We start from the raw sequence: 26,479 nt of genomic DNA, 5'->3' as shown, positions 1-26,479 counted from the left end.
AAACAATGCCGTGAACATCCGAGAAGCAATCACGCTGGAGGAGTAAGTGGATCCCATCCTTGCATTAATGCGAGCGTGTACTACAATGCAGTCTACAATCAACTTTTCATAAAATGTGCCGCAGCTATAGGTTTAGGAGGTAGCTGCGGAGCTACACATATTTATAAGTAGGAATTTTATGCGGCGTGAACTATTTACAAGCGTAATATTTAAAATTTTTTTTATGAGATGTTAGGTATTTATGTTTTAGTGACCAAGTAAGTTAATGCTTTCCTTGTAAACAATGCCAATGTGAACCTGCCATGAAAAGCAATGATGCAAGGGTTTTCTGACGAAACGCACAAGTACTTCATTCCCATCGGAACAGTGCACCGGGTGTGAATTATCCACTAGGTCTGGACAATCTAAAGAAAAACTTATTTTATACCAAAGTTTGCTCTGGTGGGCTATAGATTGGGTGCAAAGTGTGGTCCGGTAGATACGGTCATATGATTCGGTTTCCACGTCAACTTAGAAGTGCACTTGGGCTACGGGTTCAGTAACCCTCAGGCTAGAAAGGCGACTATAGGTTCCTCAGAGGCAAGTTTAAACTGTTATTGAGTGGAACCAGTAATTTAATAGAATTAGACAACACAATCTCAACGTTTAATAAACGGTAGAGGTTATTGTAAAAAAGCCTCGTTTAAATCGCAAGTGACACCAGTTTAACAATGCATAACCCTTGATGATACCTAAGATCCTAGGATCCATGAGTTCATGAGAGAACAACTTGAGCCAGAAACAGTGTTGGTCAAAAACTACATTATCTTATGTTTTATCCAGTCTTCCAATCTACTGCTATGCTCCCAACAAAGAGTCTAATAAAACTAAGACAGTGACTTGCATTCTTCTAATGCCATAGTTACTTGAAAGCAACAGGAGTGCATCAGGCTGGAACGACCAAAAACGACGAACCAAACGAGATGGACTGGGCGGATATGGGAGGTCCGGACCAAAACGCTGCCACACTCACTTAAACGCAGTTAGTGACCTTTTATTCTTTGTTCACTCGGCTTCTGCAGTGCCTATATGGCATTACTGTAAAGGGCAAACAACAAAAGAATTTGTCAAAAAAGAAAAAAAATTTGCGAAGCTTTGTTTTGGTTTTGTATTCACGGGTTTTGTGCATATGATCTTTGCGATGAGAAAAATAATTTGGTGTTAAAAGATTAGCTGTTAATGCCAGTGGCGTTATGATAAATACTATATAAAAACTCTAGTCATGAGTAAATAGGGGATTTGAGATTGAAGAAAATTTGAAGCGAATAGTGGTTTTAGCCAAATATTTTTTTAATTGAATATTGAATAGTTTTTCCAAGCCTTTCACTATTGTTGCACCATGCTTAAATGAAAACCAAGCTAAAGTTGCGAAGGTTGTTCTCAAGCTTCTGCTTGTCCATTGATAAACTTACTTTAATCTAACTATATTTATCCACTGTGACCTCAGAATGCCTTGAGGTGGCAGGTAAATGGCGGATTTGACATAAAATTAAGCCGATAGAAATGCACGGCTATAGCTTACCGAGCGGATATACAAACCTTGCTATATGCAAATATTCTTTCTTCAATCCCAAATTTAAAAAGAAAAGGATCACGCATGATGAAAATGGGTTTATCAGGGCAGCTTTGACTAACAGCCACAGTCTAATTCTAAAAATTTTACTTCAATGTGGATATTAACATTAACAAAGTGTCCGCTTCTTTTGAAATACACCAGGCGCACGCACGCATCACCCCGCTTCGAGATTGCGCTTTTCTACCAACCACGGAATTTGCAATATTCAAACTTTGTGCAAGTGTTGATCGCGGCGGATTATCCCGTTGAGTGCGCTTCTTGCCGAGCATCGGTGCACTGCGGAGAAGCAACACACGCGAAGCTCGCTTCCGCGGGTGTTGCTTCTCCGCAGTGCACCGGTGCTCAGAAAGAAGCCTGCTCAACGGGGCTAACCCGCAACGCTCAACACTTCGAAATGTATGAGTATTGCAGTTTGTCTCGAAGCAAATATTGAAGAGTGTATTATTCGAAACTACTATTCGAAATTTCGAATATTCGCACAACACTAAAAGTTTGAAACTTAAGTTCTTGCGCCAAAACTCCAATGAAAACCAACCTAGTAATTTATTCATATATAGTGACGCTTGAAAATCAGTCCTACTGACTTGCCCAAGGGAAAGCAAGCGGAAGGATTGTGTACTTTTTCTAGTCAACGTGTGCATGTCAAGTGCCGTCAGAAGATGAAATATTACGACTACATTTTATTGAATCCTCGTTTGATACTATCTTATTGTTCAAATAACACCGAGTCTGACGTTTCTTTTTAGCAAGGCCCTCACCTCATCGAAATCGGAGATGTCCAGCAGGTTCTGTCGGATGAGCCTCGAGTTCTTGAGCTCCTCGTCGGTGCTGCAAAACTCCTCGTCCGCAAAGTCATGGTCGACCACTTGGCACATGGAGGAATTCTTCAGGGGGGATGGCGCCAGCGGCTTGGCTCGGCTACTGCCCGACTTGGGCTCCGGTGCCTGGTCCTCCTTGGCTCGGATCGCTTGCTGCGAGGAAGAGAAGACTTTGAGAACGTCTGCCAACACCCCACATTTCTTACCTGGGAAAAAATATGCATAATGTCGTCAGAGCTGCACCGGAGTTATGGAGAGGCTAAATCTCTTAGCGAAATGTTGATGGCATGCTGTGGCTTCCCGGAAGGTTTATTATTATTTATTTTAATCACGTAATGAAGATTATGTTTGCACCCCAGTATTCCTTTCGCAGGAAGTCAGGAATGGTGGCTTCACTGTGCCTTCAGCACACGACCAATGGTGTAAATTATTTCTGTATGCATTACACGTGAAAAAGCAAGCAAGCCCCCCCCCCCCCCCCCCCCTTTTCCCGTAATCTGACTAGCACATGTAGTAACGGTAACACGTAAAACTTTAACTTACCAAATTTCCTTAATAAAAAAAAAAGTTTTTCTTTTTTTTTTTTAATTGCAGCACTAGTCAATCTCCTGTCCCTCGTATCAACTTGGATTCCTACGTTTCGAAACCAACAAGGATGACGTACTATGCATTTTATCCTGCTTTTCTCTGAAGTATTAACTCGGTAACATAGACGCAAACAAGATCGCCTGTTTTGCGTTTATACCTCGTTCAGCACACAGTCTCGTTCCGAAAAACGTCACGCCAATACCGGTTCGCCCGCGGTTACTCACCATTACGTCCGCTCAGTTTGCTCTATTTTCTGCTCAACCTTCTAAAGATCTCTCCGCACCACATGACCCGTCCACAACCGCCATACACAATACCTTCCCCCCATCCCTCCCCCTCATCCCCGGACTTTACAGGACCCAAAAGCAAAAATCCAAACGAGTTCGTTCCACTGTCAACGCACTTGACCTCCGCAGAAAAAAAAAAAAAAAATAAAGGAACTAATAAAATCGCCGCAGCGGCGGCGAAATCTGCATTCAAATGGCGACACTTTTCCGAGTGCCGGCAGGAATTCGACAGTCGACCGCGCAATCCCTGGCTCTCGGCCTCGAGCCAGTATGGCCATCGAGCGAGTCAAACCGGCTGACCATCGCCGGTCTGCCCTCCCGTGCCGTTACCTTGATCCTTCCGACACCGACCGCGAAGAGATAGCCGCTCGCTGCGAGCGCCGCTGCCGACGCCAGGGACGAGACGAGCACGTCCGGGTCGGCCATCGATGCACTCGTCGGCGCAGGCGGACCAGCGCGACGCACAGTTCCGGTTTCGGTTCACGGGCCCAGGGTTGTCGCCACGCCTCGCTTATCTCGCTAAGCACGGTGATCCCAGTTTCTTCCCGAAGCACAGGTAACGCGGGTCTTTACACACCAGGCACATCTGGGAGATTGGTTGATCCCAAGTTTAAAATGAGAACTACAAATTCTTACTACTTTGAAACACAGTGGTAGATAGTTTTGACGCAGAGAAGGCAGTACCGGACGGCTACAGCTGATGACCGTAAAAAACAATGCCAACAGATGAGTGTTCAAAAATCACCACAACAAGTCGCACAAAGTAGACCACGAGAAAAAAACAATCGTTGCAGGTTTCTCTAGCTGAGGAAGTTAGTTGACCACTGTAGTTGCAAGCCGCAAAAGACGACCATAGAAGACTGCAGCGAACAGCAACAACAGTTCACCCCAACAGAAGACAGTAACGGGCAGCACTAGCGGACGGTAGCAGACGACAGTTGCAGACGACGACGGTAGCAGAGGACGGTAGCAGACGACGGTTGCAGACGACGGTATACCAGACGACGGTCGACGGTAGTAGTTGAACAGTACAAGAAAGTAGCTTCATGTAAACACGGTAAGAACACTGCTTCTAGGGGATCGACCGAACGAGCCAGGCTGTTAAACGGGGTCCAGGGTATGCTTCAAATCGTCTTCAGCGCCGAGTAAAACCCGCGATCACGGTCCGGGCGGTCGTAGAGGAGCGGACACCGGCGTCTCGAAGACCGGACACCCACAAACACGAAGGCACCCTCCACCCAAGTCGGCACAGTCCCCGTTCCGGCGGTGTCGTCCATCGGCGGGCGTGCATCTAGTCCAACCGAACACGGAACCGTCCACCACAGTCAAGTCGAGTCGCGTACACCGGAGCCGTTGTGCGACCGACGCGAGCTGGCTAACGAGGAAAGGCAAGGCGCCGATACTTCCTCCTTCGGAAAGAGAAACACAAGCCGCCGGGAACCGAAACAAGTCCCCCCAGGTAGGAGAGGCCCCCGTACACCTTAGGGGCGAGGGGAGAGCAGCGGAGAAGGAGGGATGCCTCGACCCGTTCAGCAGCAACCGTACGGGCCATTTGCGCGCTCCGACCGGCATTTTTTTGTTGGCTCCGTATTTATAGACGAACTGTTTATCTCGGCCGTTTCTTTTCGCCGCCTCCGGTACGCGTTTGTGCGTCCAATTGTCCGTGCGGCCTAAGACAAGGGCTTCCGCTCCATACCACCTAGAGGGCAAGGCCTACGGATGACGTCTTCGTTCGTGGCTCTCCGACAGACGCTGAAACCGTAGGCGGTGCTCTAAAAATCCCCTAAAAATGACTTTTTATTTTTATTTTTTTTTTTGGGGGGGGAGGGGGGGGGGCGCAGGCCTTGACTCTTAGGTTGTATTGCTCCGCTGCCTCTGTCCCCAATGACGAAAAGAAGGGTGGAAACGAAACTAGCGTGGCAGCGATTAGGGGGGCAAGGATGCGCGTCGACATCGACATCGGTCCCCTCTTTTTTTCCGTCTTTCCCGCCCAAAATGAAGCACCTAAAAGGAAACAGGCGTGGCGGCTAAGCCAACATCACCCGAAGGTCTCTGCCGGCCTCCTCCCTTTAACGTCATCATTAGATAAATGGATAGATAGATGAATGGGGCTGCAGCAATTCCCTTTGGAATAGAAAGAGAGGAAACTTGCGCCACCCGAATGGAGCGGAGATTCTGGCTGTAGGTGCAAAGCGGCTCCAGGAAATCAGGGGAAAAAAAAGAGACGTTTAAACGACGTATAAACACACACACACACACACAAAAGGAAGACACTGGAACACCTTGAGACTTGGCTTCGCGTGCCAACCAGTCGCGAATACCTATAGTGGTGATCCCACAGCTTTCAAAGAAAAGCAGAGATCCCGCCAACGACTAAACGGCCCCTGATACAGACCATCGCAGGCAGTGAAGGATAGGATTATGGAACGACATCATCGCTGGCTAGACTCCATCGCTCATTCATCTTCCTTTGCCTCGCCGTACAGTACTCCGCTCAGCTTTGCTCCAAACTCGAGAGAAAGCTGTGTACGTAAGTAGATGCTGGCCGTACCCGCCATCTGACTGTGAGCTGGGTAACAACAAGAGGATACTTCAGGAAAGCAGGAGCCTGTGTATGTATGCAGCGAAGCCCACGCGACGAGGGAGTTCAACCGGCAACTTAGGCTCGAGTTTGTCACACTGGCGCGCCACTGATAGATGCAAAGCTCGCTAAAGACAGCGCGCGTGGCATCTTCTGTGGGAACTGGCGTCCATAAGCAACCAAAGCATCGCAACGACGGCCTGTTCGGGTGCGAGAGGCTGAAGGAACCCAAAAGCCTCTTTGTTGAGGCCGTGTGGTTGCAGAGCTTTGTTGATTCTCGAGGGTGTCCTCCTCCTCTTGAGAGACTGATGAACGATGAAGGGATGCCGCGTGTTGTCAGGCGACTCAAGCAAATAACAATGTGTCCACAGAAAAAAAAAAAAAAAAAAAAGAAAAAAAAAATTAACAGCCTATATGCATCGAGAGCTCCTCAACTCGGACCCAGGAAGGTGTCAGAGTTAGAGCTGTCAATTAAACGGAGTTTGTCCGAGATAGAGACGAGTCCGCTTTGAACTCTTATCGAGCAGTCAAACGTTGAGTATTGTCGTAATATGTGGTGAGGAGCCCACTTGACCACATTGCACGTTTTCGTTTCCTGATGACAAGCCATCCGTGGATGCGACGAAAAGAATAAAGCAGACTCGAAATAACTACTGAGGGCCTTAATAAGTTGCAGGCTTCCGTACCCGACAACAACAACAAAAAAAGCAGAGAAGTGTGCTGCATGCACCGAGGTCCCTCCACCGGACTCGAAGACGACAGGCGCGAAGACGACAGGCGAAAGAAGTCTTCAGGCCAGGTCCGTAGAGCAGATGACCAACGCGACTGTAGCCGACTGTATTTGTTCTTGTTTACTTGACGCTCCTTCAAACAACTTCCGTCCTTCTCCGTCTGTTTTCCGACTCGCCCGGCTAAGCCCGCCAAAAGCTCCGCCCCCGCCCACTCCCAAGGCACACACACACAGCGCGGGACGCGGCTTCGGTACGGTAGCTCCAGCGAGCCGCATCGCGACGAGGAATTGCCGGCAACGCTTACCGAACACTCGCCCAGGAATTGCCGCCGAACAATAAAAATAAAAGCGCCAAAAAAAGAGGAATGAAAAATGGCGCGTACCTGGAGAAAAAGGGAGCCGCCGAAAGAAACACAAGGGGAGGGGGGACGGACACGCCCAGAAAACGGCACGCGGGTAGAGAGCCTAGATTTAAGAGAGGGAACAACTAAACCCCCCTGCACCAATCGGTCGCAAGTGCGCACGCGCTACGTTGTCGGACGGCGAGAACAAAAGCGGACGGGAAGGCGCAGACGCTTGCAAACGATCAACGACGCTTTCGTCACTTCCCCGCAGCTCGTATTGCAGAAAACGTGGCCCACAAACCACGTGACCCCGAGCCGAGCAGTTTGTCCTGTACCCTCTATCATACGGGCTCTCTGCACGCCGGTGGTTCCGGAATGCCGCTGAACCACTGCTGCTTCGGCGGCTGGGTGGGGGGAGGCCGCCAGAAGGGCCCCACGCGCCAGACGAGCCGCCACGCCGGTCATCCGGGACTGCGTGACGTCGGACGGACTGGCCACGCCCACACGCTCGTTCGGCCTTATACGGGACGCAACGGGGTGCCCTCGTGCACTTCGGCGGGTAGGAGGGCGGTTCCGAACGAGACGCGGAGATCGCTGCAATACACACTATAAGGAATTTTACACCCTGTCACTGTTCATGCGTCTTACAAAAGACACGGCGTTGCGCAGGAAGAAAGAGTTACCTGCACAGCAGGCAAAGTTCGGAGCACGTTTGCATAATGCATATGTATGGATCGAACATCTCTAAAGACAGTTCTTGTATGGCCAATGTGACAGGGCCATCAAACAAGGAAGAACTCCAACGGAGACTGCAGACTGTCCCTCGCATTATGCATCAACAGCGTGACCGTAGCTTGAGGGTGTAAAAACACCATACCATGGATTTGCACCCATGACTGCAACCAATCAGCACTTTTTTTTTTCTTTTTTTTTTGAGGGGGGGGGGGGATTTAGTACACCAGTTTCAGTCGTAAGATATATGGGTGCCGTTGCATATAACACCCTTCATTTCTTGAGGCTGAGAAAAGGGTGTGAAAAAAGTAAGCTGAGGGGGGCGAACACCCTTTTTGAAGGGCGGAAACAGAGCAATCTGACAAGGGACAAGAAGCGCACGGACACAGTGCTCCGTCTGTGCACGTCTTGTTTCTTGGCCCGTCAAATTGCGCTGTTCACACCCTGTAAGACATGACCAACCGATTCGCCCAACTTTCTGCCTTTTTGAGGATAATCAACCAACTCGCAGCGACAGCCGCTTTAGCCGAGGTTGTTTTAGCGACGGTCTCGAATAACTCTTGCTTTTACCAGAAATGCTTCTGACTCGGTGATACATGCCTTGAAATCACATATATTACGGACTACACGAAATACTGACGAGCACGAAGCAACATACCTGTAATCTTCGCGCTTGCGGAGGCGGTGCTTTGCGATTCAGTATATATCCAATTGCCGAGTATATATATTATATATCACCTTCTAGAGCAGTCACCGGGGTCATGACTCCTCTTTCGAGCGAGATCAATTACGTCTATATATGCTGTCTTTCTGTATGACAGAACTGCATGTAGTGCTTGTTTTGAGACTTGCTGCTCGTCAAACATATCCCATGGATCACTAAGAATCACAGCATCCTTTTTTTTAATTTTTTTTCGGGCGTTCACTAGCATTTGGAAGGTGTTGGTGTAACACCCCGACACTCTAAAATAAAAGGGTGTCACCTTACACCCTTTTGTCCCATATAATGCGACCCAAAGCTTCAGTTCGACGTACAGCGAACTATAGTCAAACAGACGGCCCCAAACTTTACGAGGGGCTTGATAGCCGTGTGGTTCAACTTATTAAAATAGCTAAGGTACATATCAAAGATCACAGAAAGAGAACACTGATGTTTTGCAGTAGGGCCAAGAAAACCCCGATTATTATTATTTTTTTTTTGTAGTCAGTAACACGTACATTAACTATTTTAATCAGTTGTACCACACGGCTATCAAGCATGTCGTGAAAGTTAGTATAACGTCAGATGGACGTCAGTGCGTTGTCCGTCGAACTGAAATTGAAGTTTTGGGGTGTATTATATGGGGCAAAGGGTGTAAAAATACACCTTGTTTTTTTAGTGTAGAGCATTGGCCTTGGGGACAACCTAAAAGGGCTAATCAGTTTTCCACCCATTAAGATGGAGGGTGTAAAGCATTTTAGAGAGTAGCCGGGCTTCGCTGCCGATCTCAAAGACCCACTTCGGCTCTGCCCCGTTAGTGGAGCGGCTCCGAACACAGGCATATATATATATGCTACGGTCGCCCCTCCCCCCCCCCCCTCCCCCGCTTCCCCCCCCGCCCCCCCCCCCCCCCTTTTTTTTATTATTGCTATTGCCACGCGCGATCGAGGGGGATGGTCTCGTAGTCACTTCTCGACTTCGTTAGGGGGCAGGCAACCTTCAAGGTGTCATAGAACCTACCTACATCCCATCAGGATGACGTCATGTTTTGGATCGCAAACCCCTCCGCGGGTGCGCACGGGTTTCTATGTAACTACCGCTGCAGTGTTTGGAGCACGCGTGAAAACTCAAAGCCCACGTGATTGCCAAAACACAATCGAAGCTCTAAAGCTCGCGATGAGGCGACCTATGGGCATATTTAAGCGCGATTCACGCATTTCGTATTTTTTGTATAGATATATGACGATCGTACGACGAATTTATGTATACGATGTGAGTAAATCAACGCGTAGCCTACGTACAACCCAAATAATTACTTTCAATTTTTTTCCGTTTTTTCAAGTATCGTCATAATAATTACCAACACTATTGATATATGCATACCGTATTTTCCGGACTATTGTCCGCACGCCGTGCATATATTCCGCACCTGGTGCTTAGTCGACACCAAAATCTCCTCATGAGTGGCACACCTTGACAAATGTCGGCTTTCTTAGCTCCCAAACAAGCCTATAATATACATAAATCATCATTAACATGCTCTTTTATTCACAAAATCCGTCTCGTCTCGTCGTTATCTATCAACGACATTGATAAACAACATTCCTGTATAAATCCGCACGCGTAGATAATCCGTACAGCCTAAAATTTAAACTTTCAACATGTATTAGTCCGCGGCCTATACTTCGGAAAATACGGTATACCCCCGTGTCTGAAAGCGAGCGTCGTGTCACACAACTAGCCTGCCCACTGGTTTCCACCGCACAGGTCCCACGACTGGCGTGGCCGCACTCGCTCGTACACCAGCCTTTCCGGAAGCCTAGTGTGTCACTGTTTCTCTCCTTCAACCTCGTTATCCGCAGGGGTCAGGCAGCCTCACTCGAGCTGTTTCCCGAGAGGAAACGGAGCAATGTTTTTTTCCCAGCTTCGACAAGCCCCGAGCGAATACGGCACCTGTTCTCCCCTGACGAAGAATTCCCACGACTCGAGTTCATTTCGTTAGTGACGTCATCAAAAAATAACTAAATGCAACAGCCTTTTTCTTTTTTTTTTCTTTTTTTTGACGCAGTATTGTTCGGACAGGTACCCCTAGTTGACAGAATCGAAGCGATACGTTCGCCGAATAATAATAATAATCTGCACTGCGACCCAGGAGGGTCGACGTGTATAATATATATGCTACAAAGGTCGGAGGCCCGTATCAGTTGGATCGTACACCGAAACAGAGCTAGGAATCAATCAATCAATCAATAAGGCCATTTACAAGCTTGCTGTAATTCTTGGTGACTATGAGCGAAGATGCAGCGCGGTACGGTGACTATTGGCGACGTGCGCGACCGAAAGCGTCGCTGTGGTCGGCCTTCCACGATTGGCCCAAAAGCTGACTATGACGTCCGAAAGGGTAAACCATCGATGGAAATAAGAGGAATGAAAGAACTTTAATTTCGACGGTGTTGGCAGTGTTGCTTTGAGAGCGCAATGATTTCAGGCTTCCACCATGCTATTTACAAACACCATCGAACTAGTTGTTTGCAAGGTAATGACGTCACAAGGGGGAACCATAGGAGGGCGCCACCAATACATCTTACCGCTAATATAGAAAAATGATGTGCGGCTTAGCGACCATGTCGGCTTAGCGACCTTGGGCTGAGCAGCTTGGCGACAGATCGACAGAGTGAAATCAATCACACTGCCTACCTCGTCCAACGTGCCCATCTACTTCGAACCATGGCACGGAAGCCACGGACTGGTTCAGACATTTGAACTTGACGGTTGGGCCCATTTACGACGAGAGTGCCGCCATCTACCGGGTAGCTCTGGCCCACTTTGCTGTTATTCCCTTAAATATACTGAAGGTTTTGCACTCTTTGCGAGATCACATCTGAGCACCACCTATGTTAAACGGTCTCTTATAAGACTGTCAAAATTATTTCACAATAAAAGAATGCATGGTACGTCAAAAATTAGAAACAATACGCAGCGCAAAGTGTTCGAGGGTCTCCCGATAGATGGCGCCACTCTGTCCTCTAGTAGTAAGCACTCGCAAGCGGTTGGAAGGCAGTCGCAAGCACTCAAACGCAAAGAAGTTTGTAAACGTGCACGCAGGCAGGCAAAGGGTTATTGTGTGTGTGCCCAAAGGGGGAGGGGGGGGGGGGGGGGGGCACTGCGCAACTGACAGTTCTGATGCACATTGAAAATCAGGCGGCGTAAACTAATCTCCAGCGGAATGCTCTATTAGTTCGGAACGTATAAGCCTCACATTTTTCGTTTCTGTGTACATGGCGTTCGGGCCACTTCTGGTCGCCATGACAGGGAGCCGAGAAGACTTCCGGTTGGCGTTTTGTTTTTATCGTTTTAAAGGGCAACATCACCGTTATGTTTCGGGTGTTCCGCAATTAAATCGGTGTTTCGTTATATTTGCCACTTCCACTGGCTTAATGAAGTGTTTTAATGCTTTGCAATTGACTGGGCAACTTTGCTGTGGCAGATTTTCGAGAAATAAAAGATGCAGCGAATGGCGACCGTCGAGTGCGAACAGTATCTGTCGCGCGAGCGTCGATTTTACGCTCTCAACACTACAATCGCTGAATTTTGATATCAAAGATGCACACATCCGACTCGTCCGGACAGCGAAGACACTTGATCGAAAGAATCACCACTTGACTTCTTATGTAAATAAAGATTGACTGAAATATTAATTAAAGTTCGCCCAAATATAAATTATTTTTATTTTAGGCTGAACGCAGGTTTTTATAACGCAGACAAACTTGGTACTGCATAAGAAATTTCATACACAAAAAAAGAATAGATTTTTTTTTTTTTTTAAATTTTAGAGCAGGATTTTGTACGAGACTGTCAGATCGAAACTGGAATGGATAATGCGAGATCCGATGCGGATCTCGCTTTCATTCCTGGCTGGCCTGCTTCCAGGCATCCGGGTCGAATCCAGCACTTGACTCCGCTGATGGATTAGAGCTACGGTCTACCGACCGTGGTCCACCCGCTAGCAGCAGTATTGCCGCACGCCACCGGCTCCCACTCGAGATCCCGGGATGCAGCCGGTGTCGTTCGGCGGACGGCGCCGTTCGACAGCGAACGATCGGAACCGGGGGGAACTGATGTCGCTAGAGCATCTAAGCGGACACCCGCCGTCAATAGGGAGTTTTCGTAGATCGTTTTCGCCGTCCCGCAACGCCCTCCGCAACCCGCTACGATATTGGAACTCCACAGTCAAGGCTATCGGCGCGCAGGCGCAGTAGCAACTTTTTCGTTGCGGAACGCCTAGCGGAGGGGGCAGCGCGGTCTACGAAAACTCCCTAATAGAGAGTTTTAGTAGATCGTTCCGATACCTCCGATAGCCCCGCTAACGATACTATGCATGCTCAAGAGAGGCGGTGGCGGAGTATCGGGTATCGTTATCGGAGTCATGGGAACGATCTACTAAAACTCTCTAATTACCAACGAAGTTAGGACGCTCCCAGATCGGGACGTGCTACCTGAAATCACAGGTGAGACATGGTCGTATAAAAACAATATTAATTGTGCCGCTAAACCTTGTAAACTAAAAGTTTTATAAAATCGACACGTTCCTGTCCTTCTGTACTAGTCTCTAGTAAAAGTGCATAAAAAAAAAAAGCTTTTTTCCGTTAGCTTTTACGCAAGAAGCATGTTTTCTAAGCGCTGAAAATTGACGAGTCGTACTGGAATTACCGGAGTGAACATTGATAATGCCGGAATACCTAGATTGAGTCTGGACTGAATCCAGTTCTTGACCGGGTCTGAACTGGATCCAGGAAGCCATGGATGGAGCAGGGATTCAAGTGGGACACCACCTGATATAGGCCGATTCACGCGGAATCTGACATTTTCGTACGAGATTAATTTGCCGACGTCGATTTTCGTGTGCATGCGAGCTTGTGGACAGACGGTTTGTGTAAGAGTCCTGAACAAACTAAAAAAAAATAAACACAAACAAACTGAGAAAAAAAAAAAAAAAATCCCGTACATTTTGAGAGTTTGTGTCAGCGGAGGACTTCAGAATGGGAGATCTTTTCGCATGGAACCGAACCTAGGGTTCGGTTCCACGTTAATTACAGGGCACGTCACTTTCAAACTTCGGGAACCCGATTTTTTTCCACCTTTTTCGGCATGTAGTTAACCTAAAGTTAAGTTTAACTGCACGCCGAAAAGCATGCAGCACACTATCCGTGATACTTCTTCGTCTGGTCCTTCGTCTTTTGCATTGTTTTTTAATCCCGAATGCAGTTAAGCGTCTGTTCGTGGCACGAGCGAAGCAAGACGAGAAGCAGAAACCACTGATACCAACCTTCCTTTCGATTTTATTACTCGCGCACGAAACGCAGCAGCGCCTCTGTGTCTGCCCAAACAGAGCAGTTCGAACAAATGCGATATATATCTCCGGGAGCGTCGCGTGATCGCGACAAGTCCGGACGCGAAACTAGTTTTCTTACCTTATCGCCTTGGTTCTCTATAGCATCTAAAAGAGCCTTTTGATGTCCGCGTTTTCACTTGTATCCACGTGAATATCATTCACGGGATTACCGCGTTAGGTCGACGTTGTCTCAACAATCACGATATCTCGTCGAAAACACGCCGCTTGATTTCTTCGGGGAAAGGGGCGGCGCAATCACACACCGCGACGGCTTTGTCCCAATCACGACATCTCTATTCGTCGCCGAAAACGATCCGCTCCCTTTTTCTCGGGCACGATCGAGCACGAGTGGCACATAAATCCTTCAAACACGTCCGACAGGCGTAGCGTCGCTTTGGCCAGCTCGAACACTCGCGCCGCGCAGTTAATGAAGCGATGCTTTTGTCACGCAACCTCTCCCGTGCACAAAAAAACAAAAACAAAAAAACTACGAGACAATTAGATGCCTCTGCATGCCTCGGTTGATTCGTGGGCGTCTAACTTCGTTGAATGTCTCACGTGTACACAAGTTTTCACTGGGCCGTGAAGTGGTCGCCACGGAGGCCAAATAAACCGAGGTGCGATGCTTTTTCTCGGCGCCGTATATGGTTCAGAAACACACACCGATCTATCTTACCTCCGGTTTCCGAAATATGTTCCGATTGACCAGAAGCTGGTCAATCGGAAGCATTCTAAGCGACAAGAAGTTCCGCTATTGCTCGTTTGTGTTTACCTTGGAATACCATGCATAGATGTACGGATTGGCACTGCATGGAAAGGATAATAACCCGTAGAAACAACAGGCGAGCAGAAGCAACTAGAGCCACCAAACAAGCCGTGGAATAGCGACACCGCAGCCGCCTTGGAGCTTAGAACCATGGTTGCCAGTTATCGGGAAGTTTATCAGGAATGGCGGGAAACGCTAAAACTCCGCGACAGACCGACGCAACATCGCAAGCTTCCTGACACCTCTCAAGCTGAGAGTCGCATTTCCGAATTGTAACTGTTGCCCTTTGCGCCCGTTCTGCAAGCGCAAATGCCTTTAATTTTTTTTCTTTTTTTTTATTTGCATTGAATTTGAGCGCGCTGAACGTACCAACTTCGAGAACATTTTCCTTTTCTCGAAATTCGCTTTATTGTAAGTTATAGGCATATTAAAATTACGAACACCAGCAAAAAAATAATCTCCTTTATGACGTTCTTGGTCCTCTTTCCCCCCTTTTCCCGCGCCGGAGGATTCCCCTTGCCCCAGTGACTGAGAAATGCGGGCAGGGAGGGGAAGATGGGAAAAGTAGGTGAGGCCGAGGAGCGAGAGCTTCCTGGGAACGGGGCAGTTCTCTCTCGTCAGCTGACCAGGACCAAAAACGTCACGATTTCGTCACACGCCGCGCGCGTTCGACACCACGGGGCGCTCCCCGTAGGAGGACGTTTCCGCGTCCTCCAGTTAAAATATGACGTATTGGTATTTACTTAGTTACTCTCTCCGTGCCCGCTGGGCTGCCCGAACCACAAGAGACGTAGGAACCGCAGAAAAGGTAGACGCTTAAATAGAATTGCAGGCCCCCCTTTAAGCGCCGTTCACACACCTGCAATCGAGTAGGACCGAGAGAGACAAGACCGGCATTAAGCCTCTTGCGACGACGTAGGACCGGATGCGCTGCTGCTGAGTGGGCCCTACGCCGTCGCAAGAGACTCAAAAGACGGTCTTGTCTCTCTTGGTCCTACTCGGTTGCAAGTGTGCGAACGGCGCTCTGTTCAGCGGCACCAGAAGCAAGGAAGGAAACCGAGACTTGTCTACCCCTTTACTTGTTTGTCCTCCCTCGGCGTTGTTATCCTTTCCAGTTACGACATCCTCAAGGTGTCTCCCTGCCTTTACCCGACGGTGGCAATAACCGAGCGGCTTTGAGCGAACCTTCCTCGCTGCCTACGACGGGGGTTGCGAAAGCCCGCGTCGATTTCGGGGAGCGGCACCGGCGCACCTCGGCGGAAGGCTGAGAAACAAAACGCCGATGGGGCCGATAACGGCGGCCCATTGTTTCCCGCTGCCCGGTCTCCTGGCTCGTTCCGCCGCGTGGGATCAATGCGCCTCGCTGCCGCGAACCTTTTGTCTAACTTGGGGTTCGAAGGTTCGACTGATGCGGCGAACCTCCGAATTTTTTGGCGAAATGCGAAGAAGGTCGACATCTTCAATGGTGTTGCCTAACTTGTCTCTTTTTCTTTCCTTCTTCTTCTTGTTCTAACAATTCATATAAAGAAATCCCCCCCCCCCCCCCCCTTTTTTTTCCACGCCAAAGTTGCTTACGACAGTGTAACACTAAAACCTCCTAGAATATCTTATTGTTTTTTTTTTATTTATTGACTCGAAAAACGATTGAAAATGTTATAAACGACAATTTCTCATAAATAGTACGTGCATTTCATCCCGAAAATACAGCAAACCATTCACTCTGGTAAAATGCAGTTCAAGGGTGCTCACTCGTCGTAAGAGGTGACAAGAACTCTGTAGACTAAGCAAACGCAAGTGTGTCAACGAGCCTTTTATCTCTTTCAAAAGTTACCGAGTGATTTTCGCAAATGTTCAAAGGTAAAATGTTGGCCGACAAAGCCCACCAACACAAGGGGGCTGAGTGGCGCATCGAGAACGGGCACCATTTTCCCCTTGAACGGTTTCGAAGATCGCCTATAACTTTCGAATGGGATAACGGTTCGTTCCGAAACTTTGGCAGCTGGCTCGAAACGCTAAGGCAACATATTGGGCGGAGACTGAGCGCGTGGCGTTGCGTATATACTTTATTTTTGCGGTGACACGTTGAAATAGTTTGCTTCGCCATTATTTTTTTCTTTAAGTGCAAATTTATATTTTTATTGATGTAGTCATTCGTTTAATACACTAGTAAGCTCGATAAATATGGCACTTCCTCCTCCACCACCACGGGGCGTCAGCTCGTTTTCAATTTCCACGCATCCGCAAGATACGTTGTCGAACTTCAGTCGAACTTTTTGCCGAACTTGGCGGTAAAAGTTACAAAAAGTCGAACTCGAATTTCGGCGGGTTCGCGACATCCTTAGGCGCAGCGGATCGAGCGAATTCTGCGCCGCAGAGAGTCGAGACATGGGTCCTCGCTTCATCTATCATCCGCCTAAGGTTAAGTGGTCTCTGTGCCCACTTTGTGGTCACTGGTCACGAGCGCACAGCGATGACCCCTCGCCATGGCTTCGCCGAATCCTCGAGTTCGTGAGAGGGCCAGCGTTGTATGGGGGTCAGACTCGATTGGCCCAACCATTACCGCGGACAAGGTGGAGACTCCAGCAGGCAGCGGCGGTACACGATAGAGTAACCTCAACGTTTCATTTGCGAGAGCAGGGTAGCACAATAGGGAGTTTTCGTAGGGGGTTTTCACCGTCCCGCAACGCTCTTTGCAACCCACTGCGATAGCCGGAACTCTACCGTCAAGGCCATCGGCGCGCAGGCGCAGTAGCGGCTTCCTCGTTGCCGAGGGAACAGCGGAGGTGGAAACGCGGTCTACGAAAACTCCCTATTCCAAGTATATAGCGGGAAGCGATCGTCCCTCTCGCGGGAGACGCGGCGGCGTGTGGCGGTGAACATCATGGTTTCTACAAATGTATAATTCATTAAAATTGATCGATTATTGCGTGGGCAATTTAGATCCAGTTGCAAACGCGAAATCAGAACCTGTCGCGCGCTTCGCGTCTGAAACTAACTTTTACGCTTGCAGGCACCAGACGACCCGACACACTGGCGCCATCTCTCGGTAGTCCCAGAAACACCTCCGACCCGCGTATCTATTTTTGTAACGTTTTACGCATGATTCTCTCACCGTGGGCTTCAAATAATTCTGCCAATGTTACAAGTGGTTACCGTTCGATAGAAGTCACGTGGTTTGTCGGCAGCGTTTGCATAATGCGAGCTGCGAGGAGATGGTGAAAGCGTTCACCGTCTGCAAGTGTATCTGCTTTTCCGCCCGGTTCGCTCCTCGCCACAGCGCAGCGCGTGCGCACTTGGGATAAATCTCCGCGGAAGACGACCGCCATTAAATTACAAACGGCACCCATGGTTTGAGATAGATCACCTCTTCCATCTCAATGTCACATTAAAAAGAAAAAAAAAAGTTTTGCGCATTGTTTATACGTCGCGCGAAGTATAGTTCAGATCTGGTTGTCGGAGAGAGAACCCATGCTTTTAGCGCTTGAAACGTACTACGTCTTGATAAGATAGCATATATCTAATCTAAAATGTACGTACATTCTCCGCATAATGGAGAGGACCCGCGAGGAGCTGGACCTTTTTTTAAGATAGTTTTTGAGGTGACAAGGAGTATACGAGCAGTGTTGAGCGGTTAAAAAGATACGGAACGCACTCGATCACAGTCAAACGGAAATGTATGTTTGTAAGTTCCCCTATAAGGCTAGTGCACACACTTGCTTGCGAGTAAAGGGATGTAGCGAAGTTACGTCGAACTCGAGGCTCGACATCGAACCTCGAGTTCGACTAATTCGAGCAAGTTCGAACTTATGGACAGTGTTGTGGGAGTTCTTTCCGAAAATTTCAAATTTTGGAAAACAAATCATTTATATTAATATTTATTTTGTAGTTCATAAAATGAATACCACCATTTACACACTGTAAAAGCAAACATATCGGTTTTTAATGATTGAGCAAGTTTAATAATGTGAAACAAAGTACCCAATAAAATATTGCTTTTTTCCCCCCGCGGGTGGCGTCAACTTTTTGTTTTTCGCGCACGCGAAAAAAAAAAAGTGTTTTTTTAAATCCAATTTTACGTTTCAAGCTCGCAAGAGTCGAACCTTGTCGAAACCTCGGCAGTATCGCGACACTTGCCACCGCTTACGACCGACTGCATTAAAACCTCTCGTGATCTACGACGTGAGAGCACACTGGCACCATGTGTCGGGTAGCCCTGGAGCACTTGTGCTTCGCGTACATTTCCTACATTTTTTTCGCGCATCATTCTTTCTTTATTGGCTCGAAAACCCTTCGGCAATCTTATAAACGACCGGCTCTGATAGAGAAATATTTGATCTCGCGAATACCGCAAACCCTTCGCTCTAGTGGAAATTCAGTTCCACGGTCGCCTCATAGATGGCGCCAGCGTGCCAGTGTGCCTCATCCTCGTAAGAGATCGCTAGAGCTCGATCCTAAGCAAAGGCAAGTGTGAGAACGGGCCGCGTGCTCCTCCCACCAAAGCCCTCCACTCTCTCCACTTTAACAGAGAAAAAGGTGGAGAGGAGGCGAGGGGTGACTCCAGCAGAGTGGAAGGCTTTGTGGGAGGAGCCTTGTCACCGGCTACAGGCGGTGTTCACTGACGGCCATGCTGAGCTCGCTGCTGCTGAACACGGGCTGACGGCAAGCTTCCGCAGCGCTTCCAACACGAACATTGAGCACCATTAAGATTGTATCCTGGGGGAAACCGTAAATAAGAACTCCCCCCGAGCATGCGCTGCGAGCAGTCACATGGAGTCCAGTGAATACCATGTATAGGAAGTATTCACTGGCGGCCATAGCTGTGTGCGCGACTGCTGAGCGCGTGCTGATGGCTAGCTTCCAGGGTTCTTTTGCAACGTGCATTCCACACCGTAAAAATGGCAGGTTTTAGCAGTTTATTAATGGGGGCTCGTTCTGAGCATGCGCTCTAGACAGCAACCACAAATATGGCGCCCAGTGAATATTCCTTATAGTAAAGTATGTGGCGACAGCACGACGTGACGTCAGCAAAATGCGTTGACTCACGGACGTCCGGAACAATGTGACCATATAGATGCGGATGTCCGGGGAACTTGGAGACAGACCCGTGTGTTCCGTGCGACGGGTGCGGGCGGTCAGCGGTGCGCGTCGGCACAGTTACGTCTTGTTGTTCGGCGCGTGCCAGAACGCGAGGGGGGGAGGAGGGGGCATGGGCCAAGCGGGCGGTCGACTGGAACGAGCGCCGAGTAAATGGGTCATCTGCCGCTGCCCTGGCCACATGCGGCTATGCATCCCTCCGCGCGGAATCGCAATGCTCGCCCGGCCCTTTCATGGATGCGATTCGCTTTGTTCGCCGATGTGTAGCGCGTTGGGCCCGATAACTTCCCACCGACATCCTCCCCCTCCCAAAGGCACGTCGTCGGGCGCCGCTGAATTTCGTTGTATAATCTGGCGGAACCATTCGGCCGCTACTCTCCGCGTCGGACAATGCACGTGTCCGAAGGATCGAAAATTGCCGTTAAAAGCAAATAGAACGCGGAATACGACCTTGAAAATACCTACCCTCTGAATGCTCGCATCCTACTTATAAGTTACCAAGAAAAAGTATGCTATGTTGCCGCGCGCGCAGCTGGCTAAGTAGGCAACGTGTCCGTGGCCTTAGAGTTATCGTGCTTGCCTCCCACGCGAAAAGCCGAGGTTCGATGCCTGGCCGCCGATACACCTTTTTCTTGTTTCTGTAATGTCGTCCTCTGGTAGATTCGACAACTCGAGGTTAGAATGTTCTACGCGCCGAACTTTCAACGCCGATTGTTCCTGGAGCCCACGCGTCTACACATAGCCTCCTCTATACTCCCAAAGCCTGGCGCTTCGACGACAGAGCCATAGAGTGCCCGGTGGCAGATTTGGAGCGCGAGGGTCTGGTAGCACAGAGCATCAAAGAGCCATTCCTCGGGGAACCTGGACGTCAGCGCACAGATTTTGCAGCGGCGAGGACCCGAAACACCTTTGTTCGCCCGGGAGAAGTGTGTTCCGGCGTCTCGCCGCAGCGGGGCGCCAGTCACGTGGCTCTCCTCTCATCCGTTCTCTGCCGCTCCACCTTCATTATTTCGGCGGCCGCTTCTCGTGGCGATCTGCCAGGTTTTGTCAGTGTATAGGAGGCTATGGTCTACATAAGGGACTCCGCGTGGCGAGCCGCAGTCAGTATTGCCCCAGCGCTAGATCCCGCTGTTTCGCCGACATCGACGCCTGCGACGCTAACCTTCTATTTTGTTTTGGGCACAAGTTCGCCCCATTAAAACATTTAGTTTCCCCAATTATTCGCCGCCTCATCCATTGTCATTCGTGACAATATTAACTGACAGCTTAAACTGCCTGCTGAGTCTCGAGCATCCCATTATCACTCGGCAGCCAATCCGATGGCAGCATTTGCCGATAAGAATGAAGAAGAATCAATTACGAAGCACGTAGATAATAGATCCCGCCCATATACCCACGCGCAGAGAGCGGGATCGGGTAATCAGGGAGGCGGTTCGTTGGTCCGGGGAGCGCATACACTCTCACAAAACAGTGAGTGCAGTACTTACACCCCTTGTTCCGAGACCCCCAAACCCCAAAACTACATTTCGACGTTCAGTCCACTGACGTCGCACTGGCGGTATTATCTTTGACGAGCGGCTTGGCAGCCGCGTGATATGACTTCTATGACTTACGTATCAAAGACTACCAAAAAGAAAAACACTGAGGTTTTGGAGCAGGGTCAACAAAACCTACAATGTTTTCCTGTAGTTTTTAATTCGTGCATTAGCTATCTCAATGAGCTGTATCACTCGACTATCAAACCGCGCGGGACAGTTGATACTGTCGGTTCGACGGCAGTGGACTGAACGTCGTATATAGTTTTTGGGGTGTTATCTATAAGACAAGGGGTGTAAATAGTGCACCCCCTATTTCTGCGAGTGTAGCTCCCACCGCACTCTCAACTTAGAAAGGGGGGGAGACGGATCATGAATACTAACCAGGCTTACTTACCCTCCCCCCTGACGTCACAATGAGTTTCCGACAAGGGACGACGCTTCTATTGATTTCCCCCGTCTCACACTTGTTATGCTCTTCGCGTAACCTCCTTAGCGGGGTGTATTTATGTAAGTATGACCTTTCCGCTTCTGTATTTTGCTCTAGTTCTTTGTTTTGTATGAATCCTGTTTGGGCACCAAAATGAAGACCTGCTGCTTGTTTTGGGGAACAGAAAAATAAACATTATTATTATTATTATTATTATTATTATTATTAAACTGTAATAACGTGATCACTAACAACATTAATAATATTATTATTACCGATGGTTACTCTTTCGCAGATGTGGGTATTGATACAATTACGGTAATTTAACTATTTTTCTGAGTAATTTGTAATTGTAATGAGTTTCTCCTGTCCTAGTAATTGTAATTGTAATAAACTACTTATGGAGCAAAGTAGTTGTAATTATATTTAAATTACACTTCTGGAGTAATTTACCGAAGTGTGCTTTTTATTCATATTTATCTGTCACCTTGCGTACGTGCACCCCTTCTAAATAAAGCCAGGTGATTGGGGCACAGGAAAACATAGATTGATAGAATGAATGAAAGTATTTCATTAATTCGAAAATATTGAAATCATACGAAAATATTGCGTACGGAGTGCGCAGCGCCGGATTCTAAGGAATGCTACGTCCTAGAAAAAAAAATAAAAAATACGGGCAGCAGATGCTTCAGTGCACGTCACCCGCACTATAGAACTTTTTAGACGAGCAAGGCGCTCTCGTTGAGCTTAGAAACAAAAAATACTTTCAGCCAATTCGTTTTCTTTTTCTTTCTATTATTTCTTTGTATACTATATAACTTGGCAGTTGCTGCTGAAATATTTTGTCATTTTTTCTGCCCGTTCTGCCCGTCGAACTCATTAAACTAAGGGTGAGGGGCGCTGACAAGCTGCATTATTGCAGCCTTTTACCCTTGCCCTCTTAGCAACCATTTTGTACTCTAAGTATTAAAAAAATTTTTAATTGCATTGAATTCTGGTATGGGTATGGGTAGAGGGGGCATGATTCCTACCTGGGTGAAGCATCGCATGTTGCGGGCGCACAGCCTGGCCAGCTTGAGCTGCGAGGCGCACAGGGCGGCCGACAGCGCCCTCTGCTCGTCGGAATCCGCCTGGGAGAGGGGCCAGCGCTGCAGCTGCAGGCCCAGGGCGTCGAAGCGACGCTGCTCCTCGGCCATGGCGGACTGCAGGCCGGACACCAGGTCCAGGAGCTCCTGCAAGTAGCCAACGGGCGGGGGTCAACCAACATCCTGTACCTGACGTCACGCCCCGGATGGACGAATGGATGCGTACATAGTACCGAACCTACTCAATAGGGCGGTGGCTTGCGCCACCTAGCCAGTAGTTACAGCAACAATAGTTGACAGGTAAGCCCGGGAGGTGGCGCTGGATGGCGTCGAATTCCGGATTTCGGCTAGGTGGCGTAAGCTACCGCCCGATCCAAAGGGCTCAGCCGTATTCATCCATCCATCCATCCGGATTTGTAAATACATTGTTAAAAAAAACTTAACCGTACTGTTTTTTTTTTTTTTTTTAGAATATATAATTGTTGAAATTGAAAGATTTAGCTAGGTGGTGCAAGTATCGGCCCGATTAGAAGGGTTCGACCGTATGAGAGGGTGCAATTCGCACATTTGCGTCGAAATATGGTGCTCGTGTCCACACCCTCGCGCCCAGATGTCGCCTTCACGCTAACTGCTACGCAGTGTACAATATCCCGAATCAATTTCGATGTAGAAACAAAACACGAACTGCCTTCCTAAGAACGCTTTTGCACGTGTAGTAAGTATCCTGTAAAAGTGAGGGGGAAAAAAGAGGGAGAGTTAGGGTGAAAAAGGTGCGCGCAAATGTATCCAATAAACATATATCAGAACACACAAAATCGTTTAGCGAGTTATATGCGTCTTATATAATTTATATCAAACAAACCATATATGAATTGCAAAAATCGAAAGTATGCCGTTTTTATTTCCAGTACTATTGCGGCTTTTGCGATATTTCGTTCGTTTTATATAATTTTTTTTTATTTACTTGCCCCAACTTATTTCTTTTCGACAGACCTCGGTGGTGTACAAGAAAGTCAAGGTGTTACACGTAAATTCTTCAGTGTGTTTCGGAGGAAATAACCGCTTCAAAGGCCCAGTTTGCTGCTTCCTTTTTTTCTATTCCACTTGTTCTTTCCTATCTTCGAAAAATCTATTGTACGTCCTCCTACGTAAAGTGTTACGATCAAGGCCAACTATACAAAAAGCACCAAAAAAGAAGGAAAAGTAAAAATAAATAAAACGCGAAGATCTAACGGCGCTATTGCGTCGGCCGCATGGTCAACCGATGGCTGCGGTCCACGGAGCACGGACTTGCACGAGCGAGTAATTTCTGGGTGATGGATGAGCGAACCGCCTGACCTTTTGTCTCTCAGTGGCGGCCGCAAAATTGGCCGAGCAGAAAAAAACAAAAGAAAAAGAAAGAAAGCAGCGTGGCTCGAATACACGGCCTCAAACAGCACGATGCCGCCGTTCTACTGCCGCTGCTAGTGATGATGATGATGATGCCGTTATACTTCGTTTCGCTCCAAATCCAAGGGTAGCCGCGGCGCTAGGAACGAACCGATGGAGAGCCGATCAAGCGCGGCGCCGAAAGTGCTTCGTCATGGCGCTTTCCCTGACAGCGTTTCGAAAACTCGAGACGTCACACTTTCAGATGGTATAAGTATCGCCAATATGTATATTCGGAGCGTAAGTTCGTCTGCTTCTTGCACAGGGGTGGCAATCATATCAGAACACCGAGCTCTTATTGGCTAATTGAAAAACAAAATAGTGCACTCTCAGAAAAACAGGGTGTATTATTACACCCTTTGTCCCATTTAATACACCCCAAAACTTCAATTCGACATACAGCGCCCTATAATCTAACAGGCGGCCCCAAACTTTACGAGGGGCTTGATAGCCGCGTGGTACAACTTATTAAGATAGCTAGTGTACGTTATGTTGGCTACAAAAAAAGATTATCGGAGGTTTCTTAGCCCTACTGCAAAAACTCCGTGTTTTCTTTCTTTGGTCTTTGATAAATACTTTAGCAATTTAATAGGTTATATCCCACCGTTATCAAGACCCTCGTAAAATTTGAGGCCATATGTTGGACTATATGGCGCTGTACGTCGAAATGAAGTTTTGGGGTGTAATATATGGGACAAAAGGGTGTAAGGTGATACCCTTTTTTTTTTTTTTTTAGAGTGTGGGTAGACCTCGAGGCATCTAGCATTGAGGTCTACCCACTATCCTTCCAATCGGAGCCAACCAGAGCTCGAAGTTCTTCCGTGACCGAAACCCCGCGCAAGAAGCGGATGGACTTGCGCTCCGCGTAGCGAAGATTCCGACTCTCTAATATCGTTCCCTTTCGAGGAATGGCTGAGCACACATTTGCACGATACACAACGCAACTAATGAAATTCCTCGCATTGGATTAGTTTTTGAACTTTTCCTGTAATCACCAGATGTTTATTAGAAAGTAATCCGAAGAGTAATCAGGTTAATTTAGGAAGTACTCAAATTACTCGTTACCTCTTTCTATAACTGCGCCCTTCGTACAAGTCTCCTAGAAATCCTCGAAATACTTGAGTCAGCGACAGCAGGACGGTTTGCCAGAATTAATGGATTAACAAGAAGATTAGCTTATAATTCGGTGATTAGATCGAATCCAATCAAAGGGCCGTTTTCAAACCGGCACAAAAAAATCTGTCGTTACGGAAAATCCGAACTACTCGGAAAAGGAATGGTTCCAAATAAGGCTCGATTACTTTTCCATCTCGAGCAATACCGAGTAATCTAACTTAGTAATCGATTTCCTCTTTCAAATAACGCGTACGAGACTGCCTGAGCGTAATCGCAGCGAGGACTCCGCGGCGCGTTACCCCACCACTTACCCCAAACTGGAACACGAAAGTGGGATGTTACAAATAATAATAATAACCATAATTCCTTCCCGAGGAAAGCCCGTTGAAAGGCAAAGCCACCCAACACTGTCGCTGGCAGCGGGCACGCCGCCACGTTTCCACAAAGGGCGGCGATCTAGAACTCACGCAAAATATTTTTTTTTTTTTTTATATATGTAAAGAGAGAAAAAAAAAAAAAAAAGCGGAACAAAGTGGGGCTATCTAACAAACCGGCCATTGTTGCCTCGGTTGCGCACCAGGGGGGCGAAAGAGTTCTAAGCGGGGAGAGAAAATAGAAAGAAGGCGTGACAAACAATAAATGGACTTTCTCCGCGGTCGTTGGCGCACCGCTCCACTTGAAGCCAGAAACCGAGCGCGTTCGGCTCCAAAAAGACTGACCCAGAAAACGACGCGACAAAAGCGTTTCTCCGCCAGGGCCGCGAATAAACGATTAAAGAACAAATTAAGCGCACGTAAGAGGTTGAATAAGGCACATTCTGCAGCAACGATGATGTCGACGGCTGGCTCACCTCGAAGGTTACGCCGTATTATGCGATAGAGGCCCTAGATATAGGCGACGCTTAAAGTCACAGTATAACCCAGCTTATACATCCTACAGAAGACACGTTGTCGGCTGCGGACACGGACACATCCTTCGGGCCTATCTTAGAAGCATTTTAGAAACAGTCTGCAGACTGTTTTTGTATGCCCCGTGTGGCAGGACAGTCGTACAAGGAACGCCTCCCACAGTGTCTGCACTGTCCTTCGTGTGATGTGTTAGTGGTGCGATGCGGCTTAAAACAAAACGCCAAAGTTGTTTTGTGTGTACTTTTATACGGACTAGAACTTGCTTTGCCTGAACGGGCGACAAGTCTCCCAGCTGTAGTCTGTAGATGAGCAATTTAGCCAGTGCCGTAC

General features: G+C 48.1%; 1 protein-coding gene across 1 annotated transcript in view; it reads right to left on the bottom strand.

Moving 5' to 3' along the window:
* The window catches only part of LOC120836317, a 122,579-nt gene that overhangs the window by 16,852 nt on the left and 79,248 nt on the right, over positions 1–26,479 (bottom strand). Inside the window, exons 3-4 of the mRNA XM_040215764.2 lie at positions 22,644–22,844; positions 2,374–2,586 (exon numbers count right to left, since the gene is read on the bottom strand). Of these exons, the coding sequence (XP_040071698.2) occupies positions 2,374–2,586; positions 22,644–22,844 (414 nt within the window). The remainder of the gene's footprint in view (positions 1–2,373; positions 2,587–22,643; positions 22,845–26,479) is intronic.

Source organism: Ixodes scapularis, unplaced genomic scaffold (genome assembly GCF_016920785.2).
Source record: "Ixodes scapularis isolate PalLabHiFi unplaced genomic scaffold, ASM1692078v2 PGA_scaffold8__174_contigs__length_109621045, whole genome shotgun sequence".
Taxonomy (NCBI): domain Eukaryota; kingdom Metazoa; phylum Arthropoda; class Arachnida; order Ixodida; family Ixodidae; genus Ixodes; species Ixodes scapularis.
The sequence above is the reverse complement of the archived record's forward strand: the minus strand, read 5'-3'. Positions and strand labels throughout refer to the sequence as shown.